At 47.4% G+C, this 17,261-nt stretch overlaps 1 protein-coding gene across 5 annotated transcripts in view; it reads right to left on the bottom strand.

Moving 5' to 3' along the window:
* Window positions 1–17,261, bottom strand: part of LOC133559708 (protein bicaudal C homolog 1-like) — a 164,956-nt gene that overhangs the window by 2,742 nt on the left and 144,953 nt on the right. For 2 of the 5 annotated variants that reach the window (XM_061911735.1, XM_061911740.1), the window contains 7 exons: window positions 9,899–10,048; window positions 9,595–9,785; window positions 9,375–9,516; window positions 7,344–7,499; window positions 3,105–3,274; window positions 2,984–3,023; window positions 2,541–2,924 (listed from right to left, as the gene is read on the bottom strand). In XM_061911735.1, the coding sequence (XP_061767719.1) occupies window positions 2,541–2,924; window positions 2,984–3,023; window positions 3,105–3,274; window positions 7,344–7,499; window positions 9,375–9,516; window positions 9,595–9,785; window positions 9,899–10,048 (1,233 nt within the window). The remainder of the gene's footprint in view (window positions 1–2,540; window positions 2,925–2,983; window positions 3,024–3,104; window positions 3,275–7,343; window positions 7,500–9,374; window positions 9,517–9,594; window positions 9,786–9,898; window positions 10,049–17,261) is intronic. The other 3 variants (XM_061911738.1, XM_061911739.1, XM_061911736.1) reach the window with 3 other exon arrangements.

Genomic DNA, 17,261 nt, shown 5'->3' on the forward strand with positions numbered 1-17,261 from the left:
TGTTGGAGGAACACGGGAGAACATGGCACGTTAACCACTTTGTTGGAGGAACATGGGAGAACATGGCACATTAACCACTTTGTTGGGGGAACATGGGAGAACATGGCATGTTAACCACTTAGTTGGGGGAACATGGCACGTTAACCACTTTGTTGGGGGAACACGGGAGAACATGGCACATTAACCACTTTGTTGGAGGAACATGGGAGAACATGGCACATTAACCACTTTGTTGGGGGAACATGGGAGAACATGGCATGTTAACCACTTTGTTGGGGGAACATGGCACGTTAACCACTTTGTTGGGGGAACACGGGAGAACATGGCATGTTAACCACTTTTTTGGAGGAACACGGGAGAACATGGCATGTTAACCACTTTGTTGGGGGAACATGGGAGAACATGGCATGTTAACCACTTTTTTGGAGGAACACGGGAGAACATGGCATGTTAACCACTTTGTTGGAGGAACACGGGAGAACATGGCATGTTAACCACTTTGTGGGGGAACACGGGAGAACATGGCATGTTAACCACTTTGTTGGGGGAACATGGGAGAACATGGCATGTTAACCACTTTGTTGGAGGAACATGGGAGAACATGGAATGTTAACCACTTTGTTGGAGGAAAACGGGAGAACAGGGCACGTTAACCACTTTGTTGGAGGAACACGGGAGAACATGGCACGTTAACCACTTTGTTGGAGGAACATGGGAGAACATGGCACATTAACCACTTTGTTGGGGGAACATGGGAGAACATGGCATGTTAACCACTTTGTTGGGGGAACATGGCACGTTAACCACTTTGTTGGGGGAACACGGGAGAACATGGCACATTAACCACTTTGTTGGAGGAACATGGGAGAACATGGCACATTAACCACTTTGTTGGGGGAACATGGGAGAACATGGCATGTTAACCACTTTGTTGGGGGAACATGGCACGTTAACCACTTTGTTGGGGGAACACGGGAGAACATGGCATGTTAACCACTTTGTTGGAGGAACACGGGAGAACATGGCATGTTAACCACTTTGTTGGAGGAACACGGGAGAAAATGGCACATTAACCACTTTGTTGGAGGAACACGGGAGAACATGGCATGTTAACCACTTTGTTGGGGGAACATGGGAGAACATGTCATGTTAACCACTTTGTAGGAGGAACACGGGAGAACATGGCACGTTAACCACTTTGTTGGAGGAACATGGGAGAACATGGCATGTTAACCACTTTGGTGGGGGAACATGGGAGAACATGGCATGTTAACCACTTTGTTGGAGGAACACGGGAGAACATGGCATGTTAACCACTTTGTTGGAGGATTTGTTAGGTGGGGCTTGAACCACTTTTCCACTGCGCCACGTAAATTAAAGGTAGGACCATAATAACGTATTTTTTTTTATAAATGTGCTTTTCATGATGGTATCCTTCCATCACACTCAATTTTTTTACTGCATGCCTTTGGTAAGTGCCGGAGTGAGAAGGGGTTTTAAATTAATTAGCGCCCGGGCGGCAATTCGAGAAAATACGGTATGAAGTGAAGTGAATTATATTTATATAGCGCTTTTTCTCTAGTGACTCAAAGCGCTTGCCATAGTGACATCTGATACATAAGTTACATTTCGAGATGCTACCTCAGTAGAAGCATTTAAGTCTCACCTTAAAACTCATCTGTATACTCTAGCCTTTAAATAGACCTCCTTTTTAGACCAGTTGATCTGCCGCTTCTTTTCTTTCTCCTATGTCCCCCCCTCCCTTGTGGAGGGGGTCCGGTCCGATGACCATGGATGAAGTACTGGCTGTCCAGAGTCGAGACCCAGGATGGACCGCTCGCCTGTATCGTTTGGGGACATCTCTACGCTGCTGATCCGCCTCCGCTGGAGATGGTTCCCTGTGGACGGGACTCTCGCTGCTGTCTTGGATCCGCTTGAACTGAACTCTGGCGGCTGTGTTGGAGCCACTATGGATTGAACTTTCACAGTATCATGTTAGACCCGCTCGACATCCATTGCTTTCGGTCCCCTAGAGGGGGAGGGGGGTTGCCCACATCTGAGGTCCTCTCCAAGGTTTCTCATAGTCAGCATTGTCACTGGCGTCCCACTGGGTGTGAATTCTCCCTGCCCACTGGGTGTGAGTTTTCCTTGCCCTTTTGTGGGTTCTTCCGAGGATGTTGTAGTCGTAATGATTTGTGCAGTCCTTTGAGACATTTGTGATTTGGGGCTATATAAATAAACATTGATTGATTGATTGATTAAAGCAGTGTGGGTGGCACTGGGAGCGTCATTTATTGAATAGGCGTCAACCTGCAGTCCGGTATGACTGCCATCTACTGGTCACATTTATCATCACACCCTGTACCTAATAAAATGAGGTGCACCAGGTTATAAAGCACACTGTCGATTTTGGAGAAAATGGAAGTATTAGAGGTGGGCCTTGCAGACCTAAAAATAGGCTGATTGTGGCCGACTGCAAACATTAGTGAAAGTCACGCTGCCTTGCTTAGACGTGACCCCAAAACCTGCTTGAAACGCACCAGATTTGTTCTGCTTCCTCTTGGGGCTGCTCACGGCGGCGGGGAACTCGGAATGAGCCTGCAGCCCGTTTGACGTGCCGTTCCTCTCCCGCCAGTTGTCGGAATCGCTGCCGTTGGCCACGCCCTCCCGGCTGCCGGAGCGCGACAAGGACAGCGGGGAACCCTGGGAGCAAAAATCCAGGGGTGAGACCGGGCTCAACACAAACAGAGCGGAGGGTGCCGGGCTCACCTCAAAGGTGGTGCTCATGCTGGGCTTGTAGGACACGTGGTTGGCTCTCCTCAGCTCCTTGATGGTTTCTGCCGGCATGGACTTGGAGAAACCAAGGCCACTCCAGGTGTTGGTCGGCGTCCGCACCTCCGTCACCACTGGCTTCTTCAGCATGGCTGCATGAAGACAGACCGCGGTCATTTAGGTCCTGCAGGCACGCAAGATGTCCGCTCACCTTTGGTTGCCAGCAGCTTCTTCTGCTCGTAGTCAAAGGCCTGCAAAGCGGGAGCAGCAAGTCAAGTAGTGTGACCGGCTGCCTACAAGAGTGTGTACCTTGGGTGTGTGTGTGTGTGTACCTGCATGTTGGCGAAGGAGGTCTGTGGTCCAAGTCTGATTCTCTCTCTCTCGTTCTGCTGTGCCGCCCTCTCGGCCGCCCGCTCGCTGCCCGGCGCCCTCTTGTCGGCCACAGGACTGTCTGAAGAACTGGACTCTGCGTCCGACAACAGGCAGTCGGAACTGCACCCACACCCACGCACACACACACACACACACACGTGGATCATTGTGAGCAATACAAGATACTATTCAACACATAACTTTTAACATTTAAGGATGGATTTTCAATTTCCATCCATCCATCCATCATCTTCCGCTTATCCGCGGTCGGGTCGCGGGGGCAGCAGCCTAAGCAGAGAAGCCCAGACTTCCCTCTCTCCAGCCACTTCGTCTAGCTCTTCCCGGGGGATCCCGAGGCGTTCCCAGGCCAGCCGGGAGACATAGTCTTCCCAACGTGTCCTGGGTCTTCCCCGTGGCCTTCTACCAGCTGGACGTGCCCTAAACACCTCCCTCGGGAGGCGTTCGGGTGGCATCCTGACCAGATGCCCGAACCACCTCATCTGGCTCCTCTCGATGTGGAGGAGCAGCGGCTTTACTTTGAGTTCCTCCCGGATGGCAGAGCTTCTCACCCTATCTCTAAGGGAGAGACCTGGAAACTCATTTGGGCCGCTTGTACCCGTGATCTTATCCTTTCGGTCATGACCCAAAGCTCATGACCATAGGTGAGGATGGGAACGTAGATCGACCGGTAAATTGAGAGCTTTGCCTTCCGGCTCAGCTCTTTCTTCACCACAACGGATTGATACAACGTCCGCATTACTAGACACGCCGCACCGATCCGCCTGTCGATCTCACGATCCACTCTTCCCCCACTCGTGAACAAGACTCCTAGGTATTTGAACTCCTCCACTTGGGGCAGGGTCTCCTCCCCAACCCGGAGATGGCACTCCACCCTTTTCCGGGCGAGAAACATGGACTTGGACTTGGAGGTGCTGATTCTCATTCCGGTCGCTTCACACTCGGCTGCGAACCGATCCAGTGAGAGCTGAAGATCCCGGTCAGATGAAGCCATCAGGACCACATCATCTGCAAAAAGCAGAGACCTAATCCCGCGGCCACCAAACCGGAACCCCTCAACACCTTGACTGCGCCTAGAAATTCTGTCCATAAAAGTTATGAACAGAATGTGTGACAAAGGACAGCCTTGGCGGAGTCCAACCCTCACTGGAAATGTGTTCGACTTACTGCCGGCAATGCGGACCAAGCTCTGGCACTGATCATACAGGGAGCGGACCGCCACAATAAGACAGTCCGATACCCCATACTCTCTGAGCACTCCCCACAGGACTTCCCGAGGGACACGGTCGAATGCCTTCTCCAAGTCCACAAAGCACATGTAGACTGGTTGGGCAAACTCCCATGCACCCGCAAGAACCCTGCCGAGAGTATAGAGCTGGTCCACAGTTCCACGACCAGGACAAAAACCACACTGTTCCTCCTGAATCCGAGGTTGGACTTTCCGACGTAGCCTCTTCTCCAGTACACCTGAATAAACCTTACCGGGAAGGCTGAGGAGTGTGATCCCACGATAGTTGGAACACATCCTCCGGTCCCCCTTCTTAAAGAGAGGAACCACCACCCCGGTCTGCCAATCCAGAGGTACCGCCCCCGATGTCCACGCGATGCTGCAGAGTCTTGTCAATGATTTGTCTTGATTTTCAATTTCATTTATTGAAATGCAGTAAAAAAAAAATATTTATACGGAATGACATTTCTGCCAGCATTTTATTCGAATTAACTGCCTTTCTTCTGGAATTACATTCTTTATTTATTTTCAATGTAAAGGCATTTTGGCCAATGTATCATCAAACCAAATTGTATTTGCATTGCGGACCAAATTTCTGCCAAGTTTTATTTATTTCAATATTTTTTCATCCCCCCCCATATTTTACCCAAAATTAGTTGTATTCATTTTTGATTTATTCCAGTATTTAAACTTTATTTTAATACAATTTATTAGCATTTCTAAAAGTCATAATTCAATTTTGAGTGTCAGTATTTAAATCACATTTTAGTAAACTTCTTCCAGTACTGAAAACTATTTTTTATCGAACATAATTGCATTTCTGTAAGTTTTTTTTTTAATCAATGACATTTCTGCCATAACTTTTAACATTTAAGGATGGATTTTCAATTTCATTTATTGAAATGCAGTAAAAAAAAATATTTATACGGAATGACATTTCTGCCAGCATTTTATTCGAATTGACTGCCTTTCTTCTGGAATTACATTCTTTATTTATTTTCAATGTAAAGGCATTTTGGCCAATGTATCATCAAACCAAATTGTATTTGCATTGCGGACCAAATTTCTGCCAAGTTTTATTTATTTATTTTTTCACACACACATTTTACCCAAATTTAGTTGTATTCATTTTGCATTTATTCCAGTATTTAAACTTTATTTTAATACAATTTGTTAGCATTTATAAAAGTCATAATTTAATTTTGAGTGTCAGTATTTAAATCACATTTTAGTAAACTTCTTCCAGTACTGAAAACTATTTTTTATCGAACATAATTGCATTTCTCTCAGTTTTTTTTTTAATCGATGACATTTCTGCCATGATTAATTAAATGTTTCATTAATGTAATTTCTTTCTGCATTTGAAACCCATTTCATTTAACTATTTGATTAAATTGTTATCTAGTTATATTTCTTCCCGTATTTTAACTTGGTTTTATTTAACCCAGTTTAATTTTTGCCAGATTTAAACCCAGTCACATTTTATTTTAATTTTAGTCAATTTCTGTGAGTATTTTTTATTCATAAAATCTTCTTCCTCTTTTTGTTCATTTATAATCAAACTAAATCTTATGTGCATTTTGGAGAGAATTTCAGCCCAATTTGATTCATTTTATTTGTTTGCAATTTTGTACAAAATTGTTTTGTTTAATTGCATTGTTCCAGTAATTAAACTTAATTTTTAGATACTTTATTAGTATTTCTGCTAGTATAAGTTCTATCGGTCACTATTTAATTCACATTGTATGTAATTGTATTGCATTAATAATTTAATGACATTTCTTACTGTATTAAAACTGGATTTTTGTACAATCTAATTTAATTTCTGGCAGTATAGTATATTTTTTCAAATTTATTTATTATCTGCTGGCATTAATTACATTTTTTATTCAATAATTAATTTATTTTAATTATATTTCTTCCACCATTCATTTAATTCTAATAAATTTGTATTTAAATACAAATTTATTAATTTATTATTCTAATAAATACATTTATTAATTTATTATTCTAATACATTTGTATTTAAATACAAATGTATTAATTTATTATTCTAATAAATACATTTATTAATTTATTATTCTAATAAATTTGTATTTAAATACAAATTTATTAGAATTAAATGAATGGTGGAAGAAATGTAATTAAAATAAATTAATTATTGAATAAAAAATGTAATTAATGCCAGCAGATAATAAATACATTTGAAAACATATACTATACTGCCAGAAATTAAATTAGATTGTACAAAAATCCAGTTTTAATACAGTAAGAAATTTCATTAAATTATTAATGCAATATAATGACATACAATGTGAATTAAATAGTGACCGATAGAACTTATACTAGCAGAAATACTAATAAAGTATCTAAAAATTAAGTTTAATTACTGGAACAATGCAATTAAAGAAAACAATTTTGGGTTGCAGTGTGTACAAAAATGCAAACAAATAAAATAAATCAAACTGGGCTGAAATTCTCTCCAAAATGCACATAAGATTTAGTTTGATTATAAATGAACAAAAAGAGGAAGAAGATGTTAAGAATAAAAATAGAATACTCACAGAAATTGACTAAAATTAAAATAAAATGTGACTGGGTTTAAATTAAATTCAATTTCATTGAATTGTATTAAATACTTTCCAGTATTGACACTTAAGTGTAATTGTATATTTAACAGTATATATTTTTTTAATGAATTAATTTCCTGCCAGCATTAATACAATTTTCATTAGTTAATCATTTCATTTAAAGACATTTCGTCCAATATTTAAACTGGACTTTTTTCCATATTCAAACCCAGTAAGAGTGAATTTCTGCCACTTTATTCAATCTATCTTCATTTCAAGGATTTAACAAGCTTCACTGTGAGTTTAGTAGAAATATTTGCTTCTCAGCTGCCAAATTGAAGCGATCATACGAGGTTGTGACTTCCGCATCACGATCCAAACATACTGTAAGTGTGAATTCTTGGTGCCTTGCAGGAGCTCCACAGCTTGTCGCTTCCCCGACGACGTCTTGCAGGACGCCAGCATCTGCTTCAACTCGTTGCCGTTGGCCGAGTGCGAGGGGCTCCTGGGCATGCCCACCTCCACGAAGGTGTCGGAGCCTGCAGGACCGAGCCAACACAAACTCACACTTGACTGAAAGTCCTGGCAGCTTTCATGCATTAGCGGAAGAAAGGAGCAGCTGTCATTCAGCATCCGGCGTTACGGGATGGGCCACTTTTTCAAGACGCGTGGCCCACAAATGACATTTTAGGGGAGGTCTCTAGAGTCCAGCGGGCAAACAAGCGGGCGAGCCAGCGAAAACACGGCGTGTGACACAGGAGGAAGCAGGGAGAGGAAAGCTGCCCGTGACATCGGGCTGGGTAAACAGTGGAGGGAAAAGGAGATGCGTGAGAGAGAAGAAGTGCGCACCAGGAGGAGGCCAGGAGGTAACCGGTCTCCTGCGCCCGGGAACTTCATTACAGGTGTTCCAGCCAACAAGCTCCATTTTTGTTTCGTCCGACCACAGAACTTCCCTCCAGATGGTCTTGTCTTTGTTCATGTGATGAAACAAAAATGGAGCTGTTTGGCCGCAATACCCAGCAATATATTTGGAGGGGAAAAGGTGTAGCCTTTAACCCCAGGAACACCATTCCTACTGTTAAGCATGGTGGTGGTAGTAATGGGACTGGTGCTTTAAATGGGACGATGAAAAAGGAGGATTGGCACTCAGCATCAAGGGTTGGAATTAAATAAATAAATGGGTTGTACTTGTATAGCGCTTTTCTACATTCAAGGTACTCAAAGCGCTTCGACACTACTTCCACATTTACCCATTCACACACACATTCACACACTGATGGAGGGAGCTGCCATGCAAGGCGCCAACCAGCACCCATCAGGAGCAAGGGTGAAGTGTCTTGCTCAGGACACAACGTGACGAGGTTGGTACTAGGTGGGATTTGAACCAGGGACCCTCGTGTTGCGCACGGCCACTCTGCCACTGCACCACGCCGTCCCTATTGGGGGTTATATCGCCATAAATGATTCCCGGGCACGGCACCGCTGCTGCCCACTGCTCCTTTCACTTCCCAGGGGGTGATCAGGGGGATGGGTCTGACAATGATGGGCAATTTATACATATATAAAATACAACAGAGCAATATTGCCCCCTTGTGGAAATGTGCCGTCACTACTTCCCCTGCATACATAACAATCAGAGTATATCCATCCATCCATTTTATAACGCTTATTCCCTTTCGGGGTCGCGGGGGGCGCTAGCGCCTATCTCAGCTACAATCGGGCGGAAGGCGGGGTACACCCTGGACAAGTCGCCACCTCATCGCAGGGCCAAAACAGATAGACAGACAACATTCACACTCACATTCACACACTAGGGCCAATTTAGTGCTGCCAATCAACCTATCCCCAGGTGCATGTCTTTGGAAGTGGGGGTAAGCCGGAGTACCCGGAGGGAACCCACGCATTCACGGGGAGAACATGCAAACTCCACACAGAAAGATCCCGAGCCTGGATTTGAACCCAGGACTGCAGGAACTTCGTATTGTGAGGCAGACGCACTAATCCCTCTGCCACCGTGAAGCCCATGGGTCTGACAATGATGGGCAATTTATACATAAATAAAATACAACAGAGCAATATTGCCCCCTTGTGGAAATGTGCCGTCACTACTTCCCCTGCATACATAACAATCAGAGTATAATTAAAGGTAATTGATGTGAAAAAACTCAAGTTATCCACTAGATGGCGACACAACAGCAAAAAAGTCATTAGACTTTTAAATGAATGCAATCTCCCTGCGGGCTGAATGACTTAATGGATGACTTCTCGCGGGCCAATTTGAAGAGATCAGTGGGCCGTAGTTTGTTTACTGATGAACTGTGTTTGTCCACACTTGTCTCTTGTCCCTTTTATAAACAGTGTAGCAGTCGGACAGGAGAACACAAACACACGTTTAAACAGCATTAGGAGACTACCTTCATCTGTGTTGGACTTGCTGGACCGTGGTTCTGATGGATTGTGTCCGCTGGCCTCTTGGACTGAGTCACACGGAGCCGGACTCAAAACCGTCTCGGCAAGAGACGCCGTGGCTATCCTCCCGTAGACGGAACTGGGATGCTGCGCAAATCCAGATTGACTCAACTAAGTCAAAGCGCAGCAAGTCAAAATGTGCGGGGTGCTAAGAAGGCAGCTGACCTTCACATGGCCGTTGAGAGAGCAGGCCGCTTTGGCGCAGTCGGGGACGCCGCCGATGGACTGCTTGTCGATGGGCGCCAGGCCCGGCGGAGGGGACGGCGTGCTATGCGTGTAGCCCTGAACGCTGGATAGCAGGATGCTGCTCAGGGTGGCCTGGGCGGCCGGGTGCAGCATCAACTGGGACGAGAAGGCTGGAGAAGAACCACAAGACGTAACCAAGCAGAAGTGATGAAGACCGGCAGGACTTGAGGGCCGTCCGAGCCTACGTGACCAGCAGGAGTACTTCAACATGCAGCTAGCGCACCTTGGCTGCTGCTGAGGGAGCTGGACCACAGGGAGGGCGTGGGGGCGCTGGGGGCCTGCAGGGGACTCATGGAGGAGTTTAAGGTGTTCAGGACGGCGTTAGGGGTCGCCGAGTTCGCCAGCGAGTGGGACGTCGTCGCACCCAGGAAGCCTGCAGAGACAAAGACAACACAGAGGTGGTCCTGTCAAGACATTTCAGGAAAATGACACATTTCCTTTTTTCATTCAATGCAATTGAATCCCTGGAGAACACTGGTCTCCAACTACCGGCCCGTGAGACATTTGTTAGCAGGCCACACAGAAACATAAAATCCTTTATAAACGACTGCGTGATCTCCGACTTAACTTTGGACTGTCCCGGCACACACACACTGTCCCGGCACACACACACTTTCCCGGGACACACACACTGTCCCGGCACACACACATTGTCCCGGCACACACACATTGTCCCGGCACACGCACACTGTCCCGGCACACACACACTGTCCCGGCACACACACACTGTCCCGGCACACACACACTGTCCCGGCACACACACACTGTCCCAGCACACACACACTGTCCCGGGACACACACACTGTCCCGTCACACACACATTGTCCCGGCACACACACACTGTCCCGGGACACACACACTATCCCGGCACACACACTGTCCCGGCACACACACACTGTCCCGGCACACACACACACTGTCCCGGCACACACACACTGTCCCGTCACACACACACTGTTCCGGCACACACACACTGTCCCGGCACACACACACTGTCCCGGCACACACACACTGTACCGGGACACACACACTGTCCCGGCTCACACACACTGTCCCGGCACACACACTGTCCCGGCTCACACACACTGTCCCGGCACACACACTGTCCCGGCACGCACACATCGTCCCAGCAGACACACTGTCCCGGCACACACACACTGTCCCAGCAGACACACACTGTCCCGGCACACACACACTGTCCCGGAACACACACAATGTCCCGGCACACACACTGTCCCGGCAGACACACTGTCCCAGCACACACAATGTCCAGGCACACACACACTGTCCCGGCACACACACACTGTCCCGGCACACACACACTGTCCCGGCACACACACTGTCCCGGCACACACACACTGTCCCGGCACACACACACTGTCCCGGCACACACACACTGTCCCAGCACACACACTGTCCCAGCACACACACACTGTCCCGGCACACACACACTGTCCCGGCACACAGACACTGTCCCAGCACACACACTGTCCCAGCACACACACACTGTCCCGGCACACAAACTGTCCCGGCACACACACACTGTCCCAGCAGACACACTGTCCCGGCACACACACACTGTCCCAGCACACACACACTGTCCCAGCAGACACACTGTCCCAGCACACACACACTGTCCCAGCAGACACACTGTCCCAGCAGACACACTGTCCCAGCACACACACACTGTCCCAGCAGACACACTGTCCCGGCACACACACACTGTCCCGGCACACACACACTGTCCCCGCACACACACACTGTCCCGGCACACACACTCTGTCCCGGCACACACACACACTGTCCCGGCACACACACACACTGTCCCGGCACACACTCTGTCCCGGCACACACACACACTGTCCCAGCACACACACACTGTCCCAGCAGACACACTGTCCCGGCACACACACACTGTCCCGGCACACACACTATCCCGGCACACACACTGTCCCGGCACACACACTGTCCCGGGGCACACACACTGTCCCGGCACACACACATTGTCCCGGCACACACACATTGTCCCGCCACACACACTGTCCCGGCACACACACTGTCCCGGCACACACACACTGTCCCGGCACACAAACTGTCCCGGCACACACACACTGTCCCAGCAGACACACTGTCCCAGTACACACACACTGTCCCGGCACACACACACTGTCCCAGCACACATACAGTCCCGGCACACACACACTGTCCCACCACACACACACTATCCCGGCACACACACACTGTCCCGGCACACACACACTGTCCCACCACACACACACTATCCCGGCACACACACACTGTCCCGGCACACACACTGTCCCGGCACACACACACTGTCCCGGGACACACACACTGTCCCGGGACACACACACTGTCCCGGCACACACACACTGTCCCGGCACACACACAGCAAAAGGCTTCTTCATAGACGGATGATAGGAAGTCCACATTTGTTGTATCTTTCTTACATGGGACCATGCACATTTTAACGCAGTGTCTTCCAACCTTTTTTGAGGCAAGGCACATTTTTTTCATAAAAAAAACCCGGAGGTACACCACCAGCAGAAAACGTTAAAAAATGAAACTCCACCAGGTTGTCGTGCCTTATTTTGAGTTTGTTGGTGTTTCCCTGGGTGTAGTGCTTTAGTTCCCGTCTTGCGCTCTTATTTTGGCGACCCTTCCTGTTTTGTTGCAGCTTCATGTCTTCCTTTGAGCGCTATTCCGCGCACCTGCTTTTTATTAGCAAGCAAGGCTATTTACTTTGTTGTTGCTATCCTTCTTTGTGTGGACATTGTTGATTGTCATGTCGTGTGCGGATGTACTTTGTGGATGCCGTAGGTTTTTGCTGTCGTCCAGCATTCTGTTTCTGTTTACTTTGTAGCCAGTTCAGTTTTATTTTTGTTTTGCATAGCCATTGCATTTTCCTTTCTCTTTTGTTCATTTTTGGTTTAAGCATTACATACCTTTTTACCTGCAAACTGCAGTTAGTTAACAGTATGAAGAAACAGAAACTCCAGAAGTTTTGTCGGGGATTGATGTTCCTTCTTTTGAACTATTTTCCTTCCTCGAGTGTATTTACTTATTTTCTTTTTTATTTAGGATTGTAAGAATGAAAACATAAACACAAAATAAACATTACAAAAGTACAGTGTCCGTTGTGTATTTGACATGAATACAATAGAAGGTTTAGTGTTAATACATTCACACAACTACATATGTTTACGCATCCATCCATTTCCCACCGCTTATTCCCTTTTGGGGTCGCGGGGGGTGCTGGCGCCTATCTCAGCTACAATCGGGCGGAAGGCGGGGTGCACCCTGGACAAGTCGCCACCTCATCGCGGGGCCAACACAGATAGACAGACAACATTCACACTCACATTCACACACTAGGGCCAATTTTAGTGTTGCCAATCAACCTATCCCCAGGTGTATGTCTTTGGAAGTGGGAGGAAGCCGGAGTACCCGGAGGGAACCCACGCATTCACGGGGATAACATGCAAACTCCACACAGGAAGATCCCGAGCCTTGATTTGAACCCAGGACTGCAGGAACTTCGTATTGTGAGGCAGACGCACTAACCCCTCTGCCACCGTGAAGCCCATGTTTACGCATATAGAAATTAAACATCTACAGCACCTTTGGTGTAGTCCTATTGCCCTCTACTGGTCAAATTTAGCGCTACATTATTAAACGAGCTCTTATCGCTCAGTTACTTTTAGACAAAAACAACACGAGCATGGATACAAAAGACATTACGAAGTCAGCAATTTCAATACAAAACAAACTAAAAGGGTGGAATGCCATCTCCGGGTTGGGGAGGAGACCCAGCCCCAAGTGGAGGAGTTCAAGTACCTAGGAGTCTTGTTCACGAGTGGGGGAAGAGTGGATCGTGAGATCGACAGGCGGATCGGTGCGGCGTCTTCAGTAATGCGGACGTTGTACCGATCCGTTGTGGTGAAGAAGGAGCTGAGCCGGAAGGCAAAGCTCTCAATTTACCGGTCGATCTACGTTCCCATCCTCACCTATGGTCATGAGCTTTGGGTCATGACCGAAAGGATAAGATCACGGGTACAAGCGGCCCAAATGAGTTTCCAGGTCTCTCCCTTAGAGATAGGGTGAGAAGATCTGCCATCCGGGAGGAACTCAAAGTAAAGCCGCTGCTCCTCCACATCGAGAGGAGCCAGATGAGGTGGTTCGGGCATCTGGTCAGGATGCCACCCGAACGCGTCCCTAGGGAGGTGTTTAGGGCACGTCCAACCGGTAGGAGGCCACGGGGAAGACCCAGGACACGTTGGGAAGACTATGTCTCCCGGCTGGCCTGGGAACGCCTCGGGATCCCCCGGGAAGAGCTAGACGAAGTGGCTGGGGAGAGGGAAGTCTGGGTTTCCCTCCTTAGGCTGTTGCCCCCGCGACCCGACCTCGGATAAGCGGAAGAAGATAGATGCAAAAGAAATCTAACTGTGCAATGGAATCATGGAATCTATACCACTATCAATATAAGATAATAAGATTAATTTCTGATTGTTTATCAAAATAAAACTACAGATGCCAACATTGTGTCTATCTTGAAATATTCATTAATGATTGTTGTACTTGGTAAAAAGTTCTCTCACATTTGTTTTCCTTTATTTAGACTTGCCGAGGTGGTGGTCTTCGAAACGGCCGTAGCAAAAATGCCTTTTAAGAACTCCGAAACTAGGTCAAATCCAAATGATATCAAGCTAATACTTTGCTGTAAAGGGGAAACACTAAAAAAGTCGATCAAGCAAAGTGACCACTGCAAACGCTTGACCACCGCTTGAATCCGGCCGTGACGTCGGGTGAATGCGACCCATCTACCGTGTCTCGGGGCCGAGGTTACGGAGACAATGTGCTGGCGAGGGCATGCAAACACAAAGAAGCAGGTCTGCGGCTTTAGCAAGGGTCTACTTTGGCTCCAGGAATAAGGCCGGGACTCTCCTGGCAGCCTCCACCGTGTAATCTGCGCTACGCAAACATGTAGCAATTACTAGCGGCCGGCCAGGATGTGGCCGTCCACAGCTTCATCACCGGCTTGAAACTCATTCCACTGCACGGAACCATCATCTTCTCTGACTGATTATTTACATTTAATCCTACTTCTCCTGTGGCGGGGGGGGAAGTGAGGTCAGGAAATATTTAACGTACATTTTTGGGAGTTGAGAAAGAAAACACAAGGAGAATAAAGGAGAGAAGGATACAATTAATAAATCAACACTGGCGCCAATATGGACTTTGACCCTGCAGGCTCCAGAATACTTCATTAAAGGCCTACTAAAACCCACTACTAGCGACCACGCAGTCTGATACTTTATATATCCATCCATCCATCCATCTTCTTCCGCTTATCTGAGGTCGGGTCGCGGGGGCAACAACCTAAGCAGGGAAACCCAGACTTCCCTTTCCCCAGCCACTTCGTCTAGCTCTTCCCGGGGGATCCCGAAGCGTTCCCAGGCCAGCCGGGAGACATAGTCTTCCCAACGTGTCCTGGGTCTTCCCCGTGGCCTCCTATCGGTTGGACGTGCCCTAAACACCTCCCTAGGGAGGCGTTCGGGTGGCATCCTGACCAGATGCCCGAACCACCTCATCTGGCTCCTCTCGATGTGAAGGAGCAGCGGCTTTACTTTGAGTTCCTCCCGGATGGCAGAGCTTCTCACCCTATCTCTAAGGGAGAGACCTGGAAACTCATTTGGGCCGCTTGTACCCGTGATCTTATCCTTTCGGTCATGACCCAAAGCTCATGACCATAGGTGAGGATGGGAACGTAGATCGACCGGTAAATTGAGAGCTTTGCCTTCCGGCTCAGCTCCTTCTTCACCACAACGGATCGGTACAACGTCCGCATTACTGAAGACGCCGCACCGATCCGCCTGTCCATCTCACGATCCACTCTTCCCTCACTCGTGAACAAGACTCCTAGGTACTTGAACTCCTCCACTTGGGGCAGGGTCTCCTCCCCAACCCGGAGATAGCATTCCACCCTTTTCCGGGCGAGAACCATGGACTCGGACTTGGAGGTGCTGATTCTCATTCCGGTCGCTTCACACTCGGCTGCAAACCGATCCAGTGAGAGCTGAAGATCCCGGTCAGATGAAGCCATCAGGACCACATCATCTGCAAAAAGCAGAGACCTAATCCTGCGGTCACCAAACCGGAACCCCTCAACGCCTTGACTGCGCCTAGAAATTCTGTCCATAAAAGTTATGAACAGAATCGGTGACAAAGGACAGCCTTGGCGGAGTCCAACCCTCACTGGAAATGTGTTCGACTTACTGCCGGCAATGCGGACCAAGCTCTGGCACTGATCATACAGGGAGCGGACCGCCACAATAAGACAGTCCGATACCCCATACTCTCTGAGCACTCCCCACAGGACTTCCCGAGGGACACGGTCGAAAGCCTTCTCCAAGTCCACAAAGCACATGTAGACTGGTTGGGCAAACTCCCATGCACCCTCAAAAACCCTGCGGAGAGTATAGAGCTGGATCACAGTTCCACGACCAGGACGAAAACCACACTGTTCCTCCTGAATCCGAGGTTCGACTATCCGGCGTAGCCTCCTCTCCAGTACACCTGAATAAACCTTACCGGGAAGGCTGAGGAGTGTGATCCCACGATAGTTGGAACACACCCTCCGGTCCCGCTTCTTAAGTTTATATATCAATGATGAAATATTAACATTACAACACATGCCAATACGGCCGCTTTAGTTTACTAAATTGCAATTTTAAATTTCGCGCCGAAATATCCTGCTGAAACGTCGCGGTATGATGACGCGTGCGCGTGACATCACGGATTGTAGAGGACATTTTGTTCCAGCACCGTTCTCAGCTATACGTCGTCTGTTTTCATCGCAAAATTCCACAGTATTCTGGACATCTGCGTTGCTGAATCTTTGGTAATTTGTTCAATAATGGAGACGTCAAAGAAGAAAGCTGTCGGCTAGCTGTATGTACATATTGCATCATTATGATCATCTACCTCTGCATGCCCTTTAAAAATGTTTGTGCTGCTAATCATTCAGTTGTTTGTTTTCAATGAAGTCGTCTGCGTGATACCCGCTAGTACAACATAGGTTATGTTGTTGCTGTTCAATGTACTTGACCACGTGGTCAAATAGAACTACCTTTTCCTTTCCACTTTCTCAAGCCCTCCAAATCATTACTTACCGAAAACAAAATTATGATTACACATGGTTTGTGGTTGTGAGGCCGGTTGGATGTACTGACAAAATCCTTGAAACGCTCTTGAAGACTGCTTATGGTAGAAAAAATTAACATTCAATTCACGAACAACAGTTCCTGTAGTCAGCAAACTTGCGACATCTGTGGCATTGTGCCGTGTGATAAAACTGCACACTTCAGAGTGGCCTTTTATAGTGGGCAGCCTAAGGCACACCTGTGCAATAATCATGCTGTTTAATCAGCATCTTGATAAGCCACACCTGTGAGGTGAGATGGATTATCTTGGCTAAAAAGAAATGCTCACTAACACAGATTTAGACAGATTTGTCAACACTATTTGAGAGGAATAAGTATTTTGTGTACATAGTCAAAGTTTGATTT

Source organism: Nerophis ophidion, linkage group LG09, assembly GCF_033978795.1.
Source record: "Nerophis ophidion isolate RoL-2023_Sa linkage group LG09, RoL_Noph_v1.0, whole genome shotgun sequence".
NCBI lineage: Eukaryota > Metazoa > Chordata > Actinopteri > Syngnathiformes > Syngnathidae > Nerophis > Nerophis ophidion.